We start from the raw sequence: 27,529 nt of genomic DNA, 5'->3' as shown, positions 1-27,529 counted from the left end.
TGTACATAGACCAAGAGGCTGTTGTTTGAACAGAACAAGGGGATGCTAAAAAACCCAAGGGGATACTGCGTGGTTTAAATTCAGGAAAGGTGTGCACCAGGGTTGTATCCTTTCACCATACTTCTTCAATCTGTATCCTGAGCAAATAATCTGAGAAGCTGGACTGTATGAAGAACATGGCATCAGGATTGGAGAAAGGCTCATTAACAATCTCTGTTAATGCAGATGACATAGCCTTGCTTGCTGAAAGTGAAGAGGACTTGAAGCACTTACTGATGAAAATCGAAGACTACAGCTTTCAGTATCAATTGCACCTCAACATAAAGAAAACAAAAATCTTCAAAACTGGACTAATAAGCAACATCATGATAAGCAGAGAAAATATTGAAATCGTCAAGGGTTTCATTTTACTTGGATCCATGGTCAACACCTACAGAAGCAGCAGTCAAGAAATCAAATGATGCATTGCATTGGGCAAATCTGCTACAAAAGACCCTTTTAAAGTGTTCAAAAGCAAAGATGTCACTTTGAGGACTAAGGGCCACCTGACCCAAGCTATGGTATTTTCAGTTTGCCTCATATGCATGCAAAAGCTGGACAATGAATAAAGGAAGACTGAAGAAGAATTGATGCCTTTAAATTGTGGTGTTGGCAAAGAATATTGAATATACCATGGACTGCCAGAAGAATGAACAGATCTGTCTTGGAAGAATTACAGCCATAATGCCCCTTAGAAGTGAGGATGGTGAGACTTGGTCTCACGTACTTTAGCCATAGTATCAGGAGGGACCAGTCCCTGGGGAAGGACATCGTGCTTGGTAAAATAGAGGGGCAGTGAAAAAGAGGAAGACCCTCAACGAGAGGGATTGGCACAGTGGCTGCAAGGATTGTGAGGGTGGCTCAGGACTGGGAAGCGTTTTGTTCTGTTGTACATAGGGTTGCTATGAGTCGGAACCAACTCGATGGCACCTAACAACAGTGATGGAAAAGAACATCGGGAGGTGTAGGAGACCCATCGGCATGGGATGGTCAGGAAAGGCTTCTCAGAGGAGGCGTAATTGAAGCTGAGATCTGAAGGAAGTGCGGGAGCCACTCGTGTGATGAATGGTGCAGTGAGAGGAAGAGTGTTGTGTAGAGGGAGCAGCATGAGCCAGAGCCCTGAGGGAAGAGCTGGGTATTTTCAAGGAGGCCAAGTGGCTTAAGCTTTGTGAATAAGGAGGATAGTGGCATGGGGTAAGTTTGGATCTGCAGGTGCCAGATCCAGCAGGGCCTCCCTGATTTCCAGGTCAGCCAGTCTTCTTTCCAGGGGCCTTTTCTTTCCTACTGGTGGTGATAGAGAGGGTGGTAGAGATGGGGAGTGGTCAAATATAGGCCATGGTCTGAACTGCTTCCTCATCAAGCTCTGATATTTCAGAGTGTTTGGTACTATCTGTCCTATTCCATTAGGCTAGGTCTTGCTTTGAGTGGTAACAGTTGAGTTCTTTTGTGGAAGAGGTTTTTACATTTCCAGGCCCCTCATAAGGAATAGTATGTACATTTTTATGCCACTGTTCCCACAGCAGTGTGCTAATTTAATCCTGACAAGGAAAGGAACATGAAAGATCTCTTCTTTGGTAGGGACATGGCCAATGGATGAAGACTCGTGGGTGTGCTCAGTCACTGATTTTTCTACCTGTGTCTTTTTCCAAGTGCCCCATCATAAATGGAAGTTTGGAAACAACAACAAAAGTACCATATACTTTGCTGGAAGCCAGTTTGGGTTTCCTCTGCAAAACTCTGTGGACATAGATTTCTGTGTGGGTCCAAGCAGTACTTTCAAGGCAGACCATGAGTTGATGTAGCAGCATCACAACTTCTCATCTTTATCTTTTTTGGTTTATGTGGGAATAACTAGAGGAGACCTCAGACATAGTCCAAATGTCCTCATTATTAAATGAAATCTAGAAGAAGTTAAGGGACTTACCCAAAGTCACACAGCTAGATAGAGCAGGCTTGGACCTTGGAACCTTGCCTAGGACCAGATTGAGAAGAATGGGACAGGACCTTGACGTTGAGTCTGGAGGAGACTTAGGACCATAGATTCTTTGATTGGAATAGTATCTGAAACCCAGAGAAGATATGTACTCACCCAAGGTTATATGGCTTGGGTCACGCACCCAAGGTTAGTGGCAGGCTCAGGATTAAAATCCAGGGCTCAAGATGCAATTTAGCGTTCTTTATTGTGGAGACCTTTATGGAGTGAACCTTTGGGGTAGGGGTGGGGCGTGGGGGTGAGCAAAGAAAGGGAGCAAGAGGTGTTTGGTAGGAAGTAAATTCTGAGTCAGCAGTGTCTCTTAGGTCCAGAGTTGTAGGTTTCCTGAAGCCAATCTGGACTTTCTCAAACCATTGCAGATAATAGGTGACATTCCTCCCATTTCTTATTGAATAGAGCCATGAGTTCAACTAGTATAGAACCAACCTTGGAAGCTAGGACCCTAAATAGTCACACTGAACTGTGTTGTTCCCATTGCTACTCTCTGATGGCATTATAGCAGTTTTTTTATTTAAAGATTTTTTTGTTTATTCTTTCATCTGTATCTGTCTGTCTGTCTTCAGTCTCATGCTTTCTGTGAATTTGACTCCAAAGTAGAAAGTGGTTTCTAGTTTCAAATCAATCCTACAGGAATTTATTGAGCACTTACTAGATGCCTATACTACTTCAGTGCCATGAGGTATATGAAAATATAAGGCCCAGTTCAGCCCTTAAAGAACTTGCAGTTCCAGTTCAGAATTGTGGGATGAAACTTGATAGCTGCCTAAATCCAAGGAAAGGAAAGGGGTATCCTATTACTCTCTACAAGAAATTTGCTTATTAATTAGATGAGGGATTAAGTCGAAACTTGAAATGTAAAGGGCCCTGCCCTAAGCACACATAAGAAACCACTGGCTGTGGTAAAGTGATATCTAAGTGAGACAAAGACAATATCATATTTTTGCTTTGACCTTTATTTTAATACAGAGAGACAGGTACAAAGCAGGAGTTGCTCGAGGTAGGTAATTGGGATTCTGAAAAAAATTATTTTGTATTTTCTAATAACAGTTTATTAACAATAACAGGAGTTAATTTTTTTTTCTTTTTAATCCTTAAACTCTTTTTTCCCTTGCTTTTCTGCACTGACTGGGACTTCTAGACAGTATTTTTAAAAAATGGTAACAGTATCTTTCTTGCTTCCAAGGAAAAGCTTTTAATATTTTACCAGTAAGTATGATGTTTGCGATACCCAAAAAAGTTTAATAGATATTCTTTATCATGTACTTCTCAAACTATCTGTGGTGAAGGACCAGTTGTTAAAAAAATTTTCAATCCGTGGCATACCAATATCTTTTATAAAATGAAATAAAGGCGAATTACTTGGGAAATAAAAAGATAATATTAATTAGAAGCCCAAATTTTTCATTTCTGGATTTAACAGATATAAAATTATTCTGTTGTTATAAAAGTTTCTGGCCCATTTCTTGTGAATATTTTAGTGTGTTTTTTCCTACAAACAAGGATATCCTCCTATATAATTACAGGTAGCTATCAAAATCGGAAAATTAATTTTGGTGCATTACTAATAGTCAAGTTTCAGTAATAGTCCCAATAACTGCCCAGTTGTATTTATTTATGATGTCTCCTGAAGAGTTCCCCTGTCTTCCCTTGACTTTCATGAACTTGACACCATCAAGTGGTATGTAGTTTTTATTTGCCCCGTTACACATGATGCTCACTTTCATTGCTTAGCTAAGGGGACGTCTACCAGGCTTCTTTACTCTGAAGTTACTATTTTTCCTTTGTAATTAACAAGTATTTTGTGAGGAGATACTTTGAGATCATTGGGTGGTGCAAACAGTTAACACGTTCAGCTGCTAACCGAAAGATTGGAGGGTTGAGTCCACCCAGAGGTGCCTTGGAAGAAACGCCTGACTATCTGCTTTGGAAAAATCAGTCACTGGAAACCCTATGGAACACAGTTCTACTCTGACACACATGGGGTCACCATGTGTCACGATTGGCTTGATGGCAAATACCCTGTTCCTCATCAAATTTTCAGTGTATTCATTTTATTTATGTTGGTATAGATCCATGCTTTCCTGTTTTTATTCAGTGGATTATTATCTGTTACTATTATTTTTTATTTTGATGCTCAAATTGTTCCAGATTTAGCCAATAGGTTCCCCTTCACGTGGGCTTCTGTGACATTTTAACATATTACTGTCCTTTTGGAACACTTTCTTGCTTTCCGACACAAGATATGCCAGGCTCACTTCTATTTTCCCTGCCTCAGCCTTGAATCAGCCATTACTCTTAGGTACCCTAGTTTTTTTTTTTTTTTTTTTACCCTAGTTACTGTTACTGGAGAGTGGTATTTAGAAATCAAAATCTGGGTGCTAGGTATACTCATTGCTATTGGGATGTTGTAACTCCTAATTCCGATCAGTGGACAGCTAGGTAATATGTGTTCACACTAGTACTTCCAATTCTAATCCAATACACCTAGTTCTTTCCAGATTTTTTCCTTTCCATATTTGTAGTTCCCTTATCTAACCATGAGAAGTACTTATTTGACCATTCCCCCTATGTGTAATCAGTCTCCGTTGCCTTTGCTTCCCTCTCTATGGATGCCCACCTCACCATGGCTGTGCTTTTGACTCCCTGTGCTGGGCCACCTCACCACAGGAAACCTTCCTCACCATGTCCAACCCCAGAACTTTGAGCTGGGCTGCCTGTCACCCCTTTCCACCAACCATTGGGTACCTTCCTTACCCCTCTTGGTCTTCATATCCCTGTGCTGGGCCACAACCCTGCCCCAGCATGAAGGCCCACCTCACCCCATGTGAGCTCCAGCACCCTGTACTAGGCCAGTCTCTGTGTAGATGCCCTCCTCTCCTCACTTGGACTCTGACTTCGCATGGCAGGCTGCCCCCACATGTGGCCAGCTTTCTCACCCTGCCTGGGCTTTGATCTTGCTCTGGGCTGCCTCCATGTGGATGCTGTCCTCACCCCACTCAGACTCTGACTTTCTGTGCCAGGCTATGGCACATGTGGCCACCCTCTTCACCCTACTCTTGTATCAGGCCTTCCCTCTACATGGGTGTCCTCCCAACCCTGCTCAGCTTCTGACTCGGCAGTGGGAGGCTGCCCTTGGCATGGATACTCTTCTCCTCCTGCATGAGCTATGACACTGCACACTGGGCCACCCCCATCCCAGTGTGGACACCTTCCCAACCTATTCATCTATTAATGTTTTAGTATGTAGCCTTAAAAGATAAGGAATGAATGCTTTAAAAAAAAAAAAAAAAAGGGCTACAAAACCATCATCACACCTAAATAATGACAATAATCCCTTATATAAAAAATCCAGTCAATGTTGAAATTACTTTGTTAATTTTTGGTGTAATTGTATTCAGTAGTGGGTCCATAATGTTGTTTTGCTCCCACATCTCTAATACAGAGATTCTTAAGCACAGTTGTGAAGATCCTTTGTGACTTGGTTAGTAACTAGCCATGAAGATTTACTTCCATGCCCTTAAGGTCCCCTTCATCTATCTAAAGGCTACTCATTCTACAGTAGCCAAATTCAAGACTCATCTCCATGGAACCTGCCCTAACCTCTCCTCTGATCTCCTTAGCACTTATTATCACTTCTACTCCTGTAACACTTGGCCATGTTGTCCTATTATAGAATAACTTCTCATGATTGTAGACTGTAGGGGATAGGGACACGTGCATTGTATATTTTGTATGCCACACTGAGTCTGCGCCTTTTGGAATACTTAATACCAACCTACCTCCAGAATTTTGTGAGGGCCAGAGGAGATAATATATAAGAACTTTTCTAGTAAACTATATAGCAAAATTCTAAGGAATTACTGTTACTGTTTTACTGTTGTTAGCCTGGCCACTCTGTGGATTCTAGGCCATAATCTCTGTAGGGCAGAGACCTATGTTCCCAGAGTCTATCACATTACCTGAGAGTAGGCTTTCAATAAATATTTGTTGACTTATTATCTAAATGAGTTTTAGCCAAGTTCCTCATTCTTCTCCATCAAGTGATATGAAATTGGAATGACAAAATTAAGGACAGGGAAAGGTTAAACCTTCTCAAAAAATTTATTTAATTTCTTTTGTCCCTCTTGCAAATCTGATAGGTTTATCTCAACATGTAGTTACCAACTATAAGCAAGTAATTCAACTCTTGGAGGAGGGGATAGCAAACAGGTAACAGGTTTGTTTGTTCCTATCATTCTTTTACCTCATTCATCTGTCCTCTGTTCTCATTATTCCCCTTTGGAGGACTTTGTATGATGATACAATTGTCTCTGTCTGCAGCTTCCCACCTCTGCAATCAGGGACCCTTCTCAGAGAGGTGATATACTCAGGATGAGTGTATGGCTAAGAGTTAGTGGTCTTACTAGTATTGATACTAGAGTTTGGTTTGGATAAAATGGTATTAGGCAGTCAGCCCAGAGAGTTACTCTGCCCCTTGTCCTGGAATACACAGCTTCTGCCATTTGGATCGAAGAAAACATTCTTGTCTGTACTGTCCTCTGCTCAGGCTTGATAGAGATGAGTATCCATGCAGTGTAAAGTGTCTTCAGAAAACCTGCTTTAGCATACTTGAAAAGGCTACCCACAAGAGACTACCTTTTGAGTATGTGTTGAATATGCTGCAGATGCCCCTGAAAGTTATTGTAAATTGTGATAACACTGCCTATTGTCAGTTACTGTGTCAGCATGTTATCAATACACACCTGAAAAAAATGCTTTTATATGAAGAAAAGTATTTAGAGTTTTCTTTTTGCCCATTAATAGCAGGTAAAAGTTAATTGGACATAAAGGAAAAAAATTAAACTAATGTTCTACTCTTGGGTCTTACAGGAACATATCCTGGTGGCTCTTCTAGCCTTCAGGATATCCTGAGTTCCTTGGTCTTTTAAAGTGTAAGGCTTCTCCTTTACCTGAATCATGAGACCAGCCCCTAGATTTTGGCCCATTTCTTAATTCTTCAGCTCCTCTGAGAACATTAGATGGCCTTAAACTAAAGCATGATTGACGTAGATTTAGATGAAGGGAAAGCTCTCCTGACTTTAAGAGTTAACATTGCAATGGGTTCCTAAGGGAGACTGTGGATTCTATCTGGTTTAAGTACGATGTTGACATAATTCAGCATGGCCTTTCAAAGGCCTTTGTGGCATTACAATATTCTATGTTAAAAGACAACTCCCTTTCTCTGTCATTGAGTCGTCTTCAGCAAGCTCTCTAATGGCCCATCTTGGGGATGTTTTTCCAGGTTGATGACACTCTGATATTCCCCCTTTCACTCTGATTTTTGCTTCTATTGCTTTTTTAAAAAATTGTTCTAACATGGTTTGATATGAAGTTATACTACCTTTTATTCTCAGATTTCAGCACATAGAGTGCTGTTTCTGCCCTCTTTTGGCCTGACTGTACTAGACTAACTATGGATCAATTATTACTCTCATCTGTGAACCTCCACACTAACATTTCTTGTGTTTCCTGTGGATCTATAAGGATTCACCATGCACAAACCATACTTGTTCTAACTGCCTTCCCTTGTGTACACAGAATCACAGCAGCCACCCATGTTCATGAGGCCAGCAGCAGATCTCATGCCATCTTCACTATTCACTACACGCAGGTTGGTTACCCTTATATTTGATGAGACTTCTTCCTCTCTTTTCCCTTTTGGCCACTTTTCTTTCTTCCTCTCCTCTTCCTCCTACCCTTCCATTAACAGGTCCTCATGTGAATGGAGTGGAATGACCTCATATCATAGAGAAGGACCCATATGCAATTGATTAAGCTACACACCCAGAGAAAGTACAGACATTTCATAAAGATTAATCAAAATATATATTTTACTTTTAATATTTCAGAGCACTTTTACATCTTTTATGTGATCAGTATGGGCATTTATAATGAAAAACAAGGTTGAAATGAAAATAAACATTAAAATTAAAAAGTAGGAGATTCACCGCCAGTATGATGGAGTGAAGAGATTGACAAATGCTATTCCCAAAAGCAAGTATAGAGCTGGACAAAACTGTCAAAAAGAACCCTTTCTATGCTCTGAAAATAGACCAAAGGCATACAACAAACTAGGAAGGATTTGTTTATGAACACTGCCCCATACGTTTTCCAAGGACTGCCTGGTGGATTTGAACTGCCAGCCTTTTGGTTAGCAGCCATAGCTCTTAACCACTAGGCCACTAGGATTTCCGCTAAATTTTGGTTAAGAACAGTGCGAATGTATGGTGTTCTTGCCTTGGGCTGCTTCGGTCCCCATCTGCACCCCTAGATCTGTGGGCAGGGCAGACTCTGAAAATCTACCACTGCCAAGAGGAGCTCACTTGATCTGGAGCATTGTCAGTTAAAGTGGTGACCTTGGTGGCAAGTGAACAAGGAGGGCCAGTGGCTCCACTAGCCTAAGGTCGTGGGTTTGTTTTAGGCAAGACACTGACCGGCAGACCATCTAGAATTTAACAGGGAATTCCAGAAGGTGATACAGCCACAGGGGTATCACCACCACAACAAAAACACTACTATTAATTCCTTAATACGATCTGCACGTATCCTGGGTTGGCTGGAAGCTGTGCACATGTGCAGCACAGGCCAAGTGGCCCAAGCCACACAGCCCTGACAGAGCCTGTGTATGTATGCACAGAAGACACGAGAGGGCCCTGTGGCTAGTGAATGCTGGGGCACCCACACACGGATCTATCAGTAGAGAGGAGAAGTCTTACTGGCTCAAGGTGTTTGGTCCAGCTTCTGACCACTTCCATAGTTTTAGGTTTTCCATTTAGATCTTGAGTGAGATAGCTAAAAATCCAGAATATCACCGTGGTTAGGAGAGTCTCTCTTAACCACTGTGCCACCAGGGCTCCAGGAGAGCGTCTAAGGGGGGAGAAAACCACAAAGTCCCAAATGATAAGCTTTAAATGTGTTCTCTTCCGTAGGCAATCCTGGAGAACAACCTCCCCTCTGAAATTGCCAGCAAGATCAACCTTGTGGACCTAGCAGGCAGGTAATTAGGATCTCAAAGCCAAAGGAAGTTACTCCCTTGGCAATCACCTTGTTCTTGCCCACTGTACAGGGAATAAGCTTGTCCCAACCTTTGTCATCCTGAAAAAATTACAAAAGAAATGAATTCTTTGAATACTAGGTCGAGAAGTTATGGTTTTCCAGAGTGTTCTTCTAAGTCAAGGGTTCTCAATCTTAGCTGCCCATTAAAATCACCTGGGGCGGTTTTAAAACTCCCAGCACCTAGTTACACCCCAGGTCAATTAAATCCGATGATTGGGTGGGTAGGGAAGGAGAAGTGCAAGCATCAGTAGTTTTTAAAGCTGTCCATGTGGATCCAATATATAGCACAGGTTGAAACCCACTGCTCTAAGTGGAAGCACACCGTCTTCCTCTGATTTAATATTGATTTTACGTAGTTGTGTATGTTAGTAGGAAACCCTGGTGGCTCAGTGGTTAAGAGCTTGGCTGCTAACCGAAAAAGGGCAGCAGTTCAAATCCACCGGCCATTCCTTGGAAACACTATGGAGCAGTTCTGCTGTGTCCTACAGGGTCGCTATGAGTTGGAATCGAATTGATGGCAGCAGGTTTTGGTTTTATAGGTTAGTAAAAAAACAAAAAACAACTTTTTAAGCATTGTGGGAGTAGGGGGAAGATCCTGCCTTTTAAAAATTAGAAGGAATCATAAATTGTAGCCACATATGTATGCAGAAAGAAGAAATTCTAAGCTGAAATAAGGTAAATTTTATTTTTAAACTGCTAAATAACATAGTAGAACAACTCTTAAGAACTAAGTGCTCTCTGCAAGAAACTATATCAGTCAATCTAAAGTGTGTTGTTTTCATATTTCCCATTAAAAAATGAATTTGAGACAGGTGACAGTTAATAACTAGTAAATACTGTAAGGCCATTAGTACTTGAATTTAAAACAATAAGGATAGAGAGAGAGTAAATATGCTATAACCTTTGTTAATATCATTACTGTAAATGAGCATTACATTTAACTTAAAGTGTTCTACCAGCCAAAATAAAAACAGAAATGTGATGAGTTATTTGATTTTCATTGCCCGAGAAGTAAAAGCCTGCCAGTTCTTTTCAGAATGGCAACATTTTTTCTGGAACTGAATTCTAAAACGAACTTATTATGGGGGCCTTTTAAAACAACATGATGTACAAGGTAATGTATAGTACTTTCAACAGCATTATAAGGATAGTATCATCTTGTTTGCTTTTGTTTTCATGGACTGTTTTATAGTGAAAGAGCGGACCCCAGTTACTGTAAAGACCGGATTACTGAAGGAGCCAATATCAACAAGTCCCTTGTGACTTTGGGAATTGTCATCTCCACCTTAGGTATTGTGATGATAGACCGGATCATAGGAGTGGGCGGGAGACTTTGGAAAAAAAACTGGCAGATTCTTATTTCGTCAGAATGGAGGTGGAAACTACAAGGTTCTTTTTCTTAAGGTTACCTTATTTTTTGGGGGGGACATGAGAATTTGACACTTGCCTATGGGTTTAGAGTACCATGTGACCCTCACCCTAGCACTATCATTTCAGAAACGCAGAAGACAAATTGTGTGGCACAAACACTTCATGCCAAGTGTCCAAAATCTAACTCAGGGCTCAACCTGAAAGCATCCTACTGTATGCAGAAGGAGATTAGGAAGTGTAATACTTCAGTCTGTGGTCTTCAACCACTGTATTGTTTGTAATCGGAATGCCCCTGCTTCATAATTCCTTCTTTCGTCTACCTCTGTGTTTTGTCTTTTAAGCCCAGAACTCCCAAGTATTCAGCAGCTGCCAGAGCCTCAACAGTGCAGCTAGTGATGGTGGTGACAGTGGGATTCCTAGCTCTTCTTCTAGGACCAGCAGTGGAGGGAGACCTTCCCGGAAGCAATCTTACATCCCATACCGGGACTCTGTGTTGACCTGGCTGCTGAAGGACAGCCTTGGCGGCAACTCCAAAACCATCATGGTTGCCAGTGAGTGGGGTGCTGTCCTCTACGTTGGGACTGGTACTCTGCCTCAGAGAAAAAACTTTGACTACCCAGGGTTCTGTCATACAACATGGGCGATAGCAGCGAGGCAAGTGGTTAAGGGCTGGTTGGAAGGGCTTGCCGTTTTTTGTTTTTTTTTTTTAACTCTTCCCTTCCACCTCAGCCGTGTCTCCTGCACACACCAGCTACAGTGAGACCATGAGCACACTGAGATACGCATCCAATGCCAAAAACATCATCAATAAGCCACGGGTGAATGAGGTGAGACCCTCATCTGAAGTTCTGGTCTGGCATCGCGTACACAAAGTTCTCTTTATTTTTTTCTCACATTGATTTCTTTCTATTTGTAGTCACCGCATCTTACCAGGTGTCTCCTCCAAATGATGACAGAGTGAAATTCTTTCAATATCATACCCTTCTCTCATCTCTACTGACTTTATTCAGGAACTTTTTATGAGTAATTTATTTTTGCTGCTTCTCTAAGGCCATTCCTTTCAAGATCCCTGATGCACCATTGCCACTCTAAGAAAGATCATTTAAAAGTTTATGTGTGTACTGCTTTTGTTTTGAATTAATGATCATTTGTGCCTGTGTTTTATTTTTCTATGCGAATTGCAGTGACTTGGTTTTGGGCAAGAAGAGGAGAATAAGGAATTCATTAGCTTTGAAAGCTGGTCATAATGAGAATATTTCAAATGTTCTTTATCTCCTTGGCAACTTCAGTGAAAAATTACCAGGTCAGGGATCACAAATTCATGGCCAGACATACATAGCCCATCTATGGACTTTTAAAAAAGGCAGCGTAAGGGCAGGTGTTACGTGTAGTCATAATACAGGAAGCTTAGCACTTACTATCTATACCTGCCCTGGCATGGGTGTTACTGTCCTGGCATTTGTGTTACCTGCCTGGCCTCCTACTCTAGGGCAGTGATTCTCAAATTTTAGTGTGTAACAGAATTACCTAGAGGATTTGTTAAAACAGATTTCTGGGCTCTACCCCCCAGAGTCTCTGATTTAGTAGATCTGGGATGGGGCCAGAGAATTTGCGTTTCTAGTAAGTTCTTTGATGAAGTTGATGCAGCTGGTCCTGGACCCCCTTTGAGAACAGCTGCTCTAGTAATCCACTTCTTCCAAGGTGATTTGACTGTAATTCCCAGCTAGATGGGGGAGGTCTGCGGGCCATTATCAATCAATGGTGATAGTTCTCTCTGTTTCAGGATGCAAATGTAAAGCTGATCAGAGAACTCAGAGAGGAGATCGAAAGATTGAAAGCCATGCTGCTGAGCTTTGAACTGGTGTGTAGGCAATTAGAACTTTCCCATGTTCAAGTGGGGTTCTCCTCCTGATCCCCTGAAGAGTTAATTTAGGAGGGCCTCTTCCTCTGCGGAGTCTGGGCCTTGCTGTATTCCATGTGCTAAGCTGAGTGAAGTAGTGGAGCAGAGGCAGGAGTACAGACTGGAGGGGGCTTCATTACTCTGTAGTTCCAGATGGGGCGGGCATCCCCTCCGTACAGCGTCTCTGTTGTCTAAAGGGCACTTGCCTGAATTGGCCTTGCTTTATTTGTGGGTAGATATAGACTTGGGGCCCTCCAGAAAAATTTCTTTGAATTCTTCTACCTTGTACCAGCGTGAGTGCAAATACTTAGGATTCTGTTTTATTTCTGATTTTAATGATAAATTAATTTGCCCGCCCCTTATCTTCCTTCACAAGAGTAAGGGTGGGACCCACCAGAATGGCAGACCAGTAAAATGTCAAAGCACATCTCTCTCTCTGTGCAGAGGAACTTCAGTTCACCGAATGACGAAAAAGATGAAAATCTGAAGGAGCTGGTTCTCCAAAATGAGTTGAAGGTGGGTGTGTTAGGAGGGATCAGTTCTTTCCATCATACTGGGAGCAGGTCTGCTCTTCCTCCATTATTCCTGGGCCAGGGCTGCCCCTCAACAAGGCAGAGAGGGTGTGTCTAATTTAAGGACAACTTTTGTCTTCCCTGAGCCTTGAGTGGGGATGTGTTTGCCTTAGGGGCTGGCAGTTGGCTTTCTGACTTGCCGTTTTGTGGTCTCAGGGGTTCATGATAACTTCTTTTGGATAGTGACAGTAACTTGTGAAAATATTTACTTTCAGTTAGTAAAACAATCACCAAACATGTATTTATTGATCGCCTAATATGTGTCCAGAGGAGCCCTGGTGGTGCAGTGGTTAAATGCTCAGCTGCTAACTGAAAGGTCAGCAGTTCAAACCCACCAGCCACTCCGTGGGAGAAAGATGTGGTGTAGTCTGCTTCGTTAAAGATTACAGCCTTAGAAACCCTGTGGGACAGCTCTACTCTGTCCTATAGGGTTGCTATGAGTTGGAATCAACTGGATGGCAGTGGGTTAATATGTGCCAAACATATACTATAAAAGATGCAAAGAAGTCCCTGCCTTCAAGTGGCTTGCAGGCTTATTGGAAACATATTTAGAGAATGGTTAAGTGTGATAAGCTATATACTTTAGATGAAAGGATTTTAAATAAGAAAGAAATAATGGCTTGGAATTTTCCGATCAGGCATCAAGGTACTGGGTTTAGAAGGCAGAGAACTTAAATTAGACCTTGAAGGATTGATAGAGTTTGTGAGATAGGGAGAAGGGGGAAGGTATTTTGGGTGAGGGAGGGGTAGCATAAGCAAAGCCATGGAACTGGGAGAAGTAACTGGTAGGGAGGCCATGTGGAAGCACATAGTACAAAGAAGGCCAAGCTGATTAAAATAAGTGTTCATGGTAGAGAGTAATGGAGCAAGGTTAGGACCAGTGCAGGACGTTTGAAGTTGTTGTAAGCAGCATTAATCATAGTTTCTTGAACCAGTTTGGTGACTGTCCAGGCATGGCCAGTAACTTGAAATTTACCTCCTAAATTGGAGGTTACTGAGAGACCAAAGAAAGAGGCAGACAACTCCAGTGCAACAGCGAAGGAGTTTTATTAGGGAGATGACATACATACGTGGTGGTCCCTAGAGGCTGCAGGACCAAAGCAGATCTCTGCACTGTGCAGTGGGAGGGCAGAGGTTTTATAGTGGTGGTGGGCAGTGGTGGCTCCATGCCAGGGGCTTACATAAAAATGCAAACTGTAGTGAACCGGTGGACTGCATGAGGGCGCTCATGTGTAGCCTCACAAAACTTCTTTCCCCTTCAGTCCACCCCCCTAAGGCCAACTCTTACAATCTGGCACGTTTTCTCTCTTGTGCCATAGTACAAGAGGCCCCATTCTCTCCCCGTCGGGAACAGATATAGAAGTGGGATTGGCCAAGTGCCGTATGGTGCCTGTGCATGTGCAAGAGACAAAGAAAGTTACTGTGTGCCCAGAATAGGGGGAAGGCTTCTCTGATATGGAGAGAAAACTGCGGGAGAGGAAGCGACCCAATTCCTAGGTTCCTGACAGAGAATGCTCTGGGCCCAAGGCCTTTAGTTAGGCAGCCTGGATGGGAGGCATAGAGGCAGACCATTTCCCCAGCAGTCCACTTGCCAGCTCCCATCTGGGTGTCGGAAGAAGAAACAAAGCAGTACCATGTCCCGGTATGCCCTTCACCATTTGGGACGTTGAGCTGCGTGTCTGTGGTTTGGGACTTAACTCTGGTGAGTGTTCCACCTGTGCATCATTTGAGGCAGCCTTTAATGAGGGTTAATAGCAAGACTATTCCCAGCAGATTGACTAGGCCTGCTTGGAGGAGAGATCCCAACCAGCCACCCCAGTCATGCTTAATCCAAGCCAACTGAATAGATCACAGGGCTGCATTTGCCCAGTCGTATGTATGTTTGACACGTCCTGGTTTATTTATATAAAAGCAGCATATTCCTCCCAGCATGGCACATCACACGAACAGTACACACTTCAGTACAAGTAATACAAAGCTCTCTTTCTCAGCACAGTTGAACAAGGTATTACCATTGCCAGACCAGGCTAATTCAGACTCGGTGTAGTCAGTCAATGTACATCGGACTACTTGGTCATATTCTGCAAGTTCTCCTCGTCCAGACTAATGTCAGACTCAGTCTCAAAAGTACCGTTCTCAATATCAAACCGTCTAGTCCTATGGCATTTACGTTTTTTAACACACAGAAAGAAATTTCCTTCTAAAGTTGCAGCAGTCCTCACAGGCAGCTTTCGTATTTCAAAGAATGTTTTTCATGAGTACTGGAGTTGACTATTCATTTACCACATGATCTCCTCAGTACACCAGGCTACGCATTCAGTTGATCCTTGAGATGCCTTCCTTGTGAAAGATCAGCTGGAACCATGTGGGGAGATGACTCATCTCAGTTCAAATGTTGACAGAGCGAACAGTCGGTCTGACTGGCAGCTCTAGCAAAAACCTGTATCGTTGGGGCCCATGAATGAGGGACTTGTCCATCATTGGGAGATAATCTGGGAAGAAAGAGACAACATTAACAATTCGCCCTTCCTCCCCCTGTCTCCTATGAGACTTGAGGTGAGGGTTGCCTGGGTATATCCACCCAGGGTGTGTGTCCTAGTCTTGCAGTGACCTCTGTGGGAACCCAGATCTTTTGTTAAGAACAATTGTATACAAAGAAACACATTTTATAGACTAGACAGTTGGATCAAACATGGTGCAAATGAGAAATGCCCTGCAGGGAGCTGCTGCACTGAGACCCGAGACTGCTTGCCTAAGATGTATGGTTTAGGCTGGGGTTGTCTTGTCCCCTCCCATCAGCCTTTTAAGCCTGTCCATTGAAGTTTTTGACTGCCCCTGTGACTTGGGGGTGATATAGAGCATGAAGAGTTCATTCAGTATCCAGTGGAAGCCTCTGTATAAGATAAGATATGACTTACCTGCCAGGAACACCCTAGCCTGTTGGCTTGGGACTCTGTCCCTGGGCAGGTTTTAGCATTGTCCAGGGTATCATAGGCAAGTCAGCTTTTCTATGCTGTCCAGCATTTTCTAATGACAGCAGCATTCCGTGCGTGTAGACGCAGTCTAAGATGGTATGTGAATCTACGTGGGCTGTCCTCTCTTAAATCTCGGAGGTGATGGGTTGTAGACGTCTTCGCTCTGGAGCAGAGGATGTTTCAGCCTCTGCAGTCAGTTGGCAGGAGCAGTCAGTCTGCTCATTGGTTGTTCTCCCTCTCAGCACAGGGTCCTTTCTGGGGACCGTCCACATGAGTAACAAAAGTTTATCAGGAGCAGAACGGATTTTTTTGTCCAGATGTCTTGTCCCCATAGAGGCTTGCTCTGTGTGTCAGTCTGAGGGTTGTCAGTGGCCAGATTGAATGGCCAAGCTATTAGCTGTAGCCTACATCGCCGTTTCCATATGCACCTCCCACCCCTACAAATGGCCGTAATTGCAGCAATTCCCGTCAGGGCTCGGAGGCAGAAGTTTACAAAGGTGTACATTAATAACATCAACGTCGTCAATACCTGTAATAGGGATTTATAGGGGCCCCGAAGGGATTTATCCATAGCCAGACTTGGGAAAGGGTCTCAATGATGGTGACCTAAAACCCAAAAGTTTCCTCCTTTTGGTGCCAGGTGTTACTAGAGATGATGGTCACCTGGGCAATGATGTCTAAAAACTCTAGACGTACGGTTCTTTCCGTTTTCTCCTTGAGCATTAATTGTAACATAAGGTCTTCGGTCCTTCTGGCGACAGGAACCCAAGCTTAATCCTCAGTCTGAATCATTTCTGGAGGTCAGAAGATCGGGGCAACGCTGTCGGAGCCCTCAGTCACTTGTGGGGTTACACCCTCACCGTTCCGAGTGCAAGCAGGGGTTCAGCCCCGCTGCCTGGCAGCATGGAGATGGTCCCGCCTTTTGTAGTTTTTCCTTTACTGTTGCAGCTGTGACTATATTACTGCTCGGTTATCTTGGCCGGGGCAGTTATCAGAGAATTCAAGAGAGGGCCTCTAAGGGCTCTTCAAGGCCACTCAACACAAGCTATCTTGAAGGCCTTTTTACTCCTTTTTTTTCCTACTGTTTAAACTGTTGGCTTTGCACTAGGTATTATAGGGTGTTCTCAGCATTAGGGACCTGCTTAGCTCTTCCAACTATCTCTGGCCCCGTTGTTGGAGGGCTTTGAGCAACGGCTAGGGGAACAACCCGAATCCCCCATTTTTACAAACCTGCAGGCGAGCGTTTCTAGTCGCTTGTCCTGTTTGAGACACGGCTGCTCAATACGTCAGTTAGTCGTGGCTACACACGACTGCCACACATCTCTAACTGTGACCCTTTCTTCAAAGGTCTTGTGCATGCATCAGCAGCTAGCCAGGCTCTGGTGGCCAGCTGAGCAGTCCACAGCAGTGACCATCCCGCGGCCACCACTGCTCTCCTAGCTTCTTTTCCACACTTACGAAGGTACACATCTGCCCACAATCAGGCTATGCCATTTGCCATTTTCAGGGCATCCCCATACTCTGGCTAACATGAGATTTCCCTTGAAGAAAAGTATACGGGCCAGACCTCCCCTTGTGGAGGTCACTGGCTGTCTTAATTATCTAGTGCTGCTGTAACAAATACACAAGTGGATGGCTTTAACAAACAGAAATTTATTCTCTTACAGTTTAGGAGGCTAGAAGTCTGAATTCAGGGTGCTGACTCTAGGAGAAGGCTTTCTCTCTCTGTCAGTTCTAGGGGAAGGTCCTTGTCATCAGTCTTACCATGGTCTAGCAGCTTCTCAGCGCAGGGACCCCAGGTCCAAAGGACATGCTCCACTCCCAGTGCTTCTTGGTTGCATGAAATCCCACTCCTCTCTGCTCACTTCTCTCTTTTATATCTCAAAGGAGAATGGCTCAAGATACAGCCTAATCCTGTAGATTGAGTCCTGCCTCATTAACATAAAACAAAACAAAACAAAACAAAACCCAAACCCATTGCCATAGAGTTGATTCTGACTGATAGCAACCCTATAGGACAGAGTAGAACTGCCCCATAGAGTTTACAAGGAGCGGCTTGTGGATCCTAACTGCCATCCTTTTGGTTAGCAGCTGATCTCTTAACCACTGCACCACCAGGGCTAATTCTGCCTTATTAACATCATAGAGGTTAGGATTTACAACATAAAGGGTAATCATATCAGATCACAAAATGGAGGACAACCACACAATACTGAGAATCACAGCCTAGCCAAATTGATCCACATTTTGGGGGACATAATTCAATCCATAACATTCCACCCTTTGGCTCCCCCCCCAAAATTCATGTCCTTGCCACATGTAAAACACTCACTCCAACATATCTCAAAAGCCTTAAATCAACCCCAATTCCTAATTCTGTCCTGGGAGAAAATTCCTCTTAATCTGTGAAACCCAGAATACAAGTTACCTGCTTCCGAAGAGCGGTAGTGGAACAGGCCAGGCACAAGGTAGACATTTCCGTTACAAATGGGTGTAATTGGAGGGAAAGAAGGGATAACAGGCACCAAGCAAGTTGGCAGAATGCATTACATTAGCTTGCAAGGCTTGAAGATAATCCTCTGTTCCTGAGACCATTTAGGGAGTGGCCCTGCCCTCCAAACTCTGGGTGTTGGCCATACTCTCCAGATTCTGGGTGGAGGCCCTTCAGCACTGGGGTTCAGCTCTGCCTTCCAGGCCTACTGGGACGGCAATTCTGTTCCCTGGAATTTGGGCAGCCCCATTCTCCTAGTCTGTCCGAGTGGGGACAGTAATCCCTTGGCTGCAGCAGGCTCCATTCTTCTGCTACTTGGACATGGCAGCCTCCTCCCCCACCACCACCACCACCTCAGCTTTGGGCAACGGATCCAGCCCTGTCCCGCTGACACTTGTGAAAGGCAGCACCACACTCTGGAAACAAGTTGGTGAAGATCTGATTCTTTGAAACCCAGGAGGCCATGACCCTACCCTTTGAGACCCAGCAGGCCATATTTCCACCCTTTGAGACCCCAGAGGTTGTGGCCCTATCCTTTGAGACCAAGGCAGCTCTGCTTCTTATGTACCTTGTCTCTCCAGCTTCCACTTCCTGGTCCTTTGGCCAGTTGAGCCCTTGACTCCTCAGGCTTCTTGGGCCAGCCCAGCCTCAGCCCTTCTTGGGCAATTGTTATAAAGCTCTTTAGCTCTGTGGCTAAGTGCCTAAAGGCTCCCCACGCCACCAGCAAACCTCGGCTGGAAGGCACTCAGCTGTCTCCCTTCATGGGTTGGCAAGCTAAGCTCCACTGATAAATGCCCAGAGGCACCCCGCTCCACCAGGAAGCCTCCTTCCTGACGGCCCTGAGCTCTCGTTTTGTGGGTCAGCTCCCCTGTACCATCTCCCACCAGTCTCCTGATGGTGTTTCTCTGCTGCTGCTGCTTGCCATCTGCACTGTCTCTGGTGTTCCAGCCCTCCTCACTTCCTTCTGAACCCTTACCAGAATTGCCTTTGATGTCCATAATTCCACCAACAGATTCTTCAAGGCAATCTAGGCTTTTACCATTAGACACTGTAAAACTCTTCCAGCCTCTACCCATTCACAATCTCAAAACCACTTTCACATCTTAGGTATCTGTTAGAGCAGCACCCCACTCTCAGTACCAGATTCTGTCTTAGTTATCTAGTGCTACTATAACAGAAATACCACAAGTAGATGGCTTTAACAGAAATTTATTCTCTCATGGTTTAGGAGGCTAGAAGTCCAGATTCAGAGTGTCAGCTCCAGGGGAAGGCCTTCTCTCTCTGTCAGTTCTTGGGGAAGGTCCTTGTCATCAATCTTCCCCTAGTCCCTTCTCAGCACAGGGACCCCAGGTCCAAAGGATCCTCTCTCTTCTTGGTGCTTCTTTCTTTGAGGGTTACACTTCTGTGTGCTTGCTTCTCTCTCTTATATCTCAAAAGAGATTGACTCAAGATACAACCTAATCTTGTGGAATGAGTCCTGCCTCATTAACATAACTGCCTCTAATCCTGTCTCATTAATATCATAGAATTAGGATTTACGATACATAAGATAATCACATCGGATCACAAAATGGAGGACAATTACACTGTACTGGGAATCAGCCTGGTCAAGTTGACACACATTTTGGGGGGACACAGTTCAATCCACAACACTGGCCAACCCGGGATTTCCCCTGCATAAAAAAGCATACAGGCCAGACCCCCCTACATGGAGTTCGCTGGCCAACCCAAGATTTCCCCCGCAGAGGCCTCACTCACTTCCACTCACCATTTCCTTGGTGTCCTGGATGGCTCGCCAGTTGTCCAGGCATGGACCAGTAACCTGAAATTTGCCTCCAAAATTGGAAGATGCTGAGAAACTGAAGAAAAAGATGGGCAACTCCAGTGTGGCAGTGAAGGAGTTTTATTAGGGAGACTTATGTACAAGGCAGTCCCTAACAGCTGCAGGACCAAAGCAGATCTCCACACCCTGCAGTGGAAGGGCAGAGGTTTTATAGTGGTGGTGGGCAATAGTGACTTCATGCCAGGGACTTACATAAGGATGACTTAGCAAACTGTAGTGAACTAGTGGACTTATATGAAGGCACTGGTGTTCAGCCTTGCTAAGCCTCTTTCCCCTTCAGTGAAATAATAAAAGCATTTTGGAGAAATTAGTATGACAGTTGTATGTAAGATGATTTGAAGGGAGGGAAAACTGACAACAGAGAGGCCGACCAGGAAAGAGACTGGTGTTATGACCTAGTGAGGGCCAGGACCAGGACACTTTGGGAAAATAGAATAAATGGTGATTCCAGAGACATATAAAAGGAAGGTTTTTAAAATTGTGAAAATATGCACAACCAAACATCTGCTAGCTCAACAGTTTCTGCACATATAATTCAGTGACATTGGTTATGTTCTTCATGTTGTGCAACCATTATTGCTCTCTTTTTCCAAGTTATTCTACCACCATTAACACAAACTTAATGCCCCCTAAGAAAAAACTCTCCCTTAAAAGGAAGATTTTTTGGTGGCAGGTTGGGTTTAGATCTAGCAACCAAACTGTCTCAATTTCCAGAATTCTATTTTTATTGCATCATCCTTATCATTATTAAAGGATCCTAGCCGTGTCAACATTTTGTTAGCCAAACTAAACTTCAAGATTAAATTTCACGTTCAGAAGCTTTTCAAAAATTCCTCGTTTAATCACATATTACGGTTTTGGGTACAGAAAATATCATCACCCTCTATATAAGAGATGAAGTAAAAGAGCCAAAACCATCCCAAGCTCATGTTTTGGTGGATTTCTGTAGCATACGGAAAAGCATCATTGATGTTTAACACAGGCCAGCAGACCTGGAGTTGAACCTGCCACTTGCTGGCTTTATGCCTTTAGGCAGTGTAGGATTGGCTGATGAACACAGACCAGACGGGGAGGCTGTTCACCAGTGCCTCCAGGTAGCCAGGCTGGCAGAACTGTAAGGCAGAGTGTGCTGCTGTTTACCTCTGCCAAGGATACCAGTCTCACTCAGCCCTTCATGTTGCCCTGTAATTCATTAGTTTTCAGACATCAACTCAATGATTGTAACATTGCAAATAATGCTTCTAAATCTTTTGCCGTCGAGTCAGTTCTGACTCATAGCGACCTGATAGGACAAAGTAGAACTGACCAATAGGGCTTCCACGGCTGTCATCTTTAATGGAACAGAGTGCCACATCTTTCTCCTGCAGAGTGACTTGTGGGTTTGAACTGCGGACCGTTTGGTTAGCAACCAAGTGCTTAACCAGTGCACCACTAGGGCTCCTTATAATGCTTCTAGGGTACATAAAATATTTGTGCCTAAACTTGGCATGATATTTTTTTCTTAATATTATTTCATAATATTTTTTCATATTTTTTTTCTTCTTCTTATGAGAGAAGTACTTACCTGCACCCAGTTCCTTTTCCTGAGCTTCCTTAGTTCTTCCATTCCCAGGATAAGCTTCCTGCCTATGCAGTAGTTTCACCAATAGAGGAGAAAAGGACCCAGCTTTCGACAGTATCTGTTCACGCCCCCAAGGCGGTCTTAGCTTAATGTCTCTAAGCCTCGGTATATTTATTTTTTAAAATCTGTTCCTGATACATAGTAAGCACCTAGTATTTGATTGTTGTTATTTTATTACATGGTCTTCCAGACCTTATAGCTTTAATTATAAGTAAGGAGTGTTTTCTCAATGCTTTGTAGGTCTTTGAGCCATATAAAAAAAAACCAGTGCCATCGAGTCAGTTCCGACTCATAGTGACCCTATAGGACAGAGTAGAACTGCCCCGTAGGGTATCTAAGAAGCGACTAGTGGTTTCGAACTGCCTACCTTTTTGTTAGCAGTGGAGCTCTTAATCACTGTACCACCAGGGCTCCTTTGAGCCATATACAAGCGTAGAACTCAGGGTACTGCACCTTTGGGAAGAAATATTAGGTCATAAAAGTATTCCCAAATATGGATCACATAGAAGTGGAATAGGGGAAGGGAAATTATAAACATAGATGTTTTACTAATATTTCAGTTAATTTTTAAAATAATTTAAAAAATAACGTTCACGGATTTTTGTCCCAATTGTAAAAATGATACATGCAAATTGCAGAAAATTTGTAAAATAACATTTATTGAGGGGGTTTCTATTTATGAAAGTAACATTTGCTCATGGAAGAAAACTTAGAAATCACAGAGAACCAATGCATTTTGGAATCCTGTTTGGTTCACAGTTCCAAGAGGTGCAAGAGTCTCTGTGGGGCTTTGAATAGCATTAACAGTGAGAAATGTGAGAAATAAAGCCATGAGAAAACCAGGCCAGGAAGACTTCCAGCCTTCCATCCTGCCTATGCTGAATGTCTGAGGTCACCTCCTATGTCTCTGTAGATTGACCAGCTGACTAAAGACTGGACCCAGAAGTGGAGTGACTGGAAGGCCCTCATGGAGTACTACAGTGTGGACATCAACAGGAGGAGGGCAGGCCTGGTCATTGACTCCAGCCTGCCACACCTGATGGCCTTGGAAGATGATGTGCTCAGCACAAGTGTTGTGCTCTATCACCTTAAGGTGAGGGGGCTGGTGGACTCCCTTTCTTCCTGAGTCACTGGCCTCAGAGGTCAAGGAGGGAAAACCCGGGGCAGCAGTCACGTTTCTGTGAATTGAAACAGGTGCCACAGAGCTGCCTTCAGGTTTGCTTTCAAGAAATTGGTCTAGCCAGCCAGTTCTGATCTGTTTTACTTTGTGTGGATAGAGCAGAAGACTGGAAGTCAGAGCAAGCACTGATTTTTCAGCTGTGAGCCCTGTTGCTCTTATATAACTTACTTCTATTCTCTGTGCCTTAATTTCCTCATTTTAAGGTGAGAATATTGTTTCTCATAGTCGTTTTATGACTTCCTGAGGGACATGTGGGCACAGTCCTGGAGCGTGACATCCACACCTCAAAATACCATCAGCATTCCTGAGCTTTGCAAATACAGGCTGTTCCAAGGTGGTCTTCAGAGGCTGAAGGGGGAATTCAAAAGATCAGAAACAGTTTTCTTCAATACCTCCCTGCTTCATTCAACCCCCGAATCAACAAAAAGTGTGCCTCCCGCTTCTTAATCACCAGGTTGACATGGAAAAGAAGAGGGGAGAGAGAGAAAAGATAGAGAAAGGGTAAAGCATGAGGGAGGATCCTGAGGTGCGGAGCGGGGTGGTTGCTGCATGTATTCACCTAGAAAATCAGAGTGAGGTTAAGGCCCACCAAAAAAAAACCTAGCTCTTTTTCATCTGGAGGCCAACTCCTTGTTTCTAAATGAAGCTGTTTGAGAGTTAGTGACTGATGGTGCATGGAGCCTTCTGTCCTGTCCTCATCAAATATACTTGTCTTACTGAGGGAGGACAGCCCTTGTGGATGGCCAAAGTCCCTATGCTTACTGAAAACCCAATTTCATTCTCATAATTGTCCCCAGCTGACATTTAAAAGGGACAAAGAAAACATTTGTAATGTTGCTGTTACCCCTGGAGAAATTAGGCACTTAAAGCTGCAGTGCAGATGGGTAGTGAGATTGTCGCCAAGCTCATTGTGTCTAGAGGTTCTTTGTTCTTAGGATAAGCTGTCGGGGAAGTTGTCAGAGACTGCACCTCTCAGACAGAAAGCTAAAGTAGCTTATTTTCTGGCACAAGGGGCATAAACGACCTCAGTGTAAACTCCTCAGGCAGAAGTGGCCCTCAACTCTTACCTCTGCAGCAGATGTAAACACCAAAGATCCTTCCATTAGCCAGAACCACTGGGAGAGGTTAGAGGTCAGGAAGAGACGAGAAGAATTAAAACTGTCAGTATTCGAATAGAATTGATCAGATACATTGATTAGATAGAACTGAGCAGATGAATCTAGAAGCCGTAGAGCTTAGAGTAGTGGCAGAAGGTTTAGGTGGGAGCCATGGGGTAGAATGAGGATCTCATCTGAATGTAGGGTCACCTGTTCTCATGCTGAGTCGCTGCACCCTGACGGGCAAGCCCCCCGCCCCTTGTGATGCCTGCGGGCCTGGGAGATGAGGTTGTGGTCTAGTTGTAGTGCTGGTGTTTCTGCATTCTGTTTCCCCACCCCCCTCTCCTTTGTATTTATTTAGATCCGGTTTAGGTAACAGTATGATAGTAATGGCACATGATTCTCTGTATTTTATTTACTTCACTCTCCTGGTTGCAAACTCAGAACTAGTCCCCAGCAATACCCTGGGTCCCCTTGAGAAGCAGTGGGGGCGGGAGAACACAGCAGGGAAGAAGGATGGGTGGAGTGCAGGTTGCTGGTACCCTGACCTTCATCTCGTAATTCCCCTGCTAACTCCTCCACCCCCTGCATAAGAGTCAGAGGGGCAGCAAGCAAAGGAGCCAGTTCAGCCTTTGTTTTTTGGGATGCCATTGCATTTTTTAGTAGTTTCTGCCCAGTGAACGTACAGGTTGTGAGTTGCTGTGGGTATTTATCCTTTTGGGGGAATATACCTCATCATCAGGGCTTGTCCCTGAACTTGCATGAAGAGCCTTGACCTCTTTCCTTTGAGTCACCCTCTGATTCTGTATGATGGCATTTGTGGCACCCGTTGACTCGTGTGCACCTCCATGGCTGAGCAGGAAAGCCTGGGCTCCGGCTGCTTGTGTGTCTGCAGGGGATCGGGTGGAGCGGGGCAAGGTAGGCCAGAGCCTCACCCATTGCTTCCAGGACTTTCCCTTCTCACAAGCTTCAGGACCCTCCCTACTCTGGCTGCTGACAGTGAAGCTGAGTGCGGACTCTGGAGGGGTGGCAGGGTGAGCTGGGAAAAGCATGGGCTTAGGCCCCTGAGACCCCTGGATTCCAAACACATTCTCCTGTGTGAGTTCCTCAGGCAGCTTGTCACCTGTAAGCATCAGATTCCTGTCCCTAAAAGGGGGATGTTATTTCTTGCAGTTTGGATTGTTAATGCCTGGGATATTTTCAGTGGTTATTCAGTAACGGTATTCCATAAGTGGTAAATATTTATCTAAAATTCAGCACCTCTGTTGTGGTGTTGTTGCCGTACCCAGAGCTCCGTGGTCTGACGTGGATTTGCCACAATCCAAGGGCCAAAAGCCCTTGTCTGCTCCTAACCCGATACGTGTTTTACCTAAGGACAGATGTCTGTCTGGTTTATGGCTGAATAAGAAAGTGATCTGTTGCCACTTCACTTCACTTCCCCTCCTTTCTTACGCTTTCTTCCAGTCCTTTTTGAATCCGGTTGGTACCTTTCCTCCCATTCGTGCTTTCGCCTTCTTAGACTCTGGTGTCTGTTAAACTTCATCTGAGGACTGGGAAGGTAGAGATCTTGAGCTTCCATACATCTTCATAAGGTGCTTGTCTCTTGGACACCGACAGGGCAGACTTGGCCCACACTAACCCCAGCCCCTGCAGCAGAGCTGCACCTGGGTGCCCACCTCCACAGACCAGAAAACTCCTGGCCCGTGACTGGGGCTGTTCCCTAACTTCAGTCTGCAGGACAGAAAGGAGTTTGCCAACATTTGTTGGATTTTGCAAGTAGCTGGTGCTGCTTTGTCACATATTTTTTTGCCTCCATCATCTCAGGGGCTTCCTGGGCTGCAGAGTGAGTGGGCAAAGGGATCAGAGCAGCCTGGACCAAAGTCGAGAAGTGGGGCTTTAGAAGAGGCTGACATAGAAGATGGTGATAACACTCAAATACGTGAACTTTCCTTTGGGGCCTGGGCTGTCGCTTTCTATTCTCATTAAAATAGATTTGTTTTCTCCCTTTAGGAGGGGACAACAAAAATAGGAAGGGTTGACTCAGACCAGGAACAGGACATCGGTAAGTGACAGGGTACCTGGGTCTTACACTTGGTGGCAGGTATTTGTGCCTGCAGAGGACTATGACGGTGCTCTGAGAGGAAGGGGTCTTTGAAGTATTGAAGGTCTGCTTCCTTGAGTGGTGCAAAAGGTTAACACATCTGACTGCTAACCAAAAGGTTGGAGGTTCAAGCCCACCCAGAGGCATCTGGGAAGAAAGGCCTGGTGAGCTAATTCCAAAAACTCAGCCATTGAAAACCTTGTGGAGCACAGTTATACTCTGCCACCCATGGGGCCGCCATGAGTCAGAATCGACTCAGGCAGCAGCTGGACTGGTTTCTGTTTCTGTTGTTAAGTTTTGGATCTGGGATGTGATGGGAGGAGGCCCTCAGTGGGAGGACCTCAGGTGTCAGAGGATGAGATAGCTCTTCCACTCCTGCCGCCATGTGAGTGAGCTCTTCCAGACATGGATTCTCACATCATAGAAACAACGGAGGGCCATTTCCCTGGAGTGTCCCTGACCCAAGTGACCACGGCCTCTTCTGTAGTCCTGCAGGGCCAGTGGATCGAGAGAGACCACTGCACCATCACCAGTGCCTGTGGGGTAGTTGTTCTGCGGCCCACCCCGGGGGCCCGCTGCACAGTGAATGGCCGAGAGGTCACTGCCTCCTGCCGTCTGACCCAAGGTAGGATTGTCTACAGTCCTGTGTGTTCCCAGGATGAGTGATGGACCAGCTGTGTTCTCACGGGACGGACCCAGGCAACTCAGTGAAGCAGGCTTTAAAGATGGAACGTCAGCCTCTGCAGCTGGAGATGTGAAAATGTTCTAATACAGACCCTTTCCCATGAACAAAGATGCCCCAGTTTCCGAGCCACAGAGTGGAGACCAACATCTGAAATATGTATCTGTTAGCTCTGTGCCCTTGGGAAAGTCTCAGCCTCAACTTCCTCATCTGTAAAATGAGGATAATACTAGGATTGCTGTAAGGTTTGAATGAGCTAATCCATGTAGTGTTCTTAAAAGTATGCTTGGCACTTACTAAACACTCCTATCATTGTTACTGTCCCTATTACTGTTATTATTAATTTATTCAGATTGTCTCCTTTGAGGCCGTCCTCAGAGGAAGCTTTCCGTGACCACCTAACTGGAACTCATCTTGCTTTGCCTTGGAGAACCAGAGCTCTTCGTGTTTGTTACTTCAACATATATGCTGTGGGAAATTGTTTATATCTAGCTAATATATATTTTATTGACTCAGCTAAATTGTCAAGGGCAGGACATTGCTTTGCAGAACAGTGCTGTGCACCTAGT

The 27,529-nt window shown here is 44.4% G+C and overlaps 1 protein-coding gene across 21 annotated transcripts in view; it reads left to right on the top strand.

The window, feature by feature from the left end:
- The window catches only part of STARD9 (StAR related lipid transfer domain containing 9), a 113,982-nt gene that overhangs the window by 58,243 nt on the left and 28,210 nt on the right, over positions 1 to 27,529 (top strand). For 17 of the 21 annotated variants that reach the window (XR_010323104.1, XM_064292084.1, XM_064292076.1 and 14 more), the window contains 11 exons: positions 6,172 to 6,241; positions 7,610 to 7,682; positions 9,001 to 9,068; positions 10,320 to 10,417; positions 10,840 to 11,049; positions 11,228 to 11,325; positions 12,282 to 12,359; positions 12,843 to 12,914; positions 22,814 to 22,993; positions 26,188 to 26,239; positions 26,766 to 26,903. Coding sequence is in view for 20 of the 21 variants with exons in the window: in XM_064292084.1 (XP_064148154.1) it covers positions 6,172 to 6,241; positions 7,610 to 7,682; positions 9,001 to 9,068; positions 10,320 to 10,417; positions 10,840 to 11,049; positions 11,228 to 11,325; positions 12,282 to 12,359; positions 12,843 to 12,914; positions 22,814 to 22,993; positions 26,188 to 26,239; positions 26,766 to 26,903 (1,137 nt within the window). In the remaining variant the exon portion in view is untranslated. Of the gene's footprint in view, positions 1 to 6,171; positions 6,242 to 7,609; positions 7,683 to 9,000; positions 9,069 to 10,319; positions 10,418 to 10,839; positions 11,153 to 11,227; positions 11,326 to 11,398; positions 11,802 to 12,281; positions 12,360 to 12,842; positions 12,915 to 22,813; positions 22,994 to 26,187; positions 26,240 to 26,765; positions 26,904 to 27,529 lie in introns of those variants that run through there. The other 4 variants (XM_064292085.1, XM_064292092.1, XM_064292093.1 and 1 more) reach the window with 4 other exon arrangements.

Source organism: Loxodonta africana, chromosome 10 (genome assembly GCF_030014295.1).
Source record: "Loxodonta africana isolate mLoxAfr1 chromosome 10, mLoxAfr1.hap2, whole genome shotgun sequence".
Lineage (NCBI taxonomy): Eukaryota > Metazoa > Chordata > Mammalia > Proboscidea > Elephantidae > Loxodonta > Loxodonta africana.
Note: the sequence above shows the minus strand (reverse complement) of the source record. Positions and strands in the feature narration are given on the sequence as shown.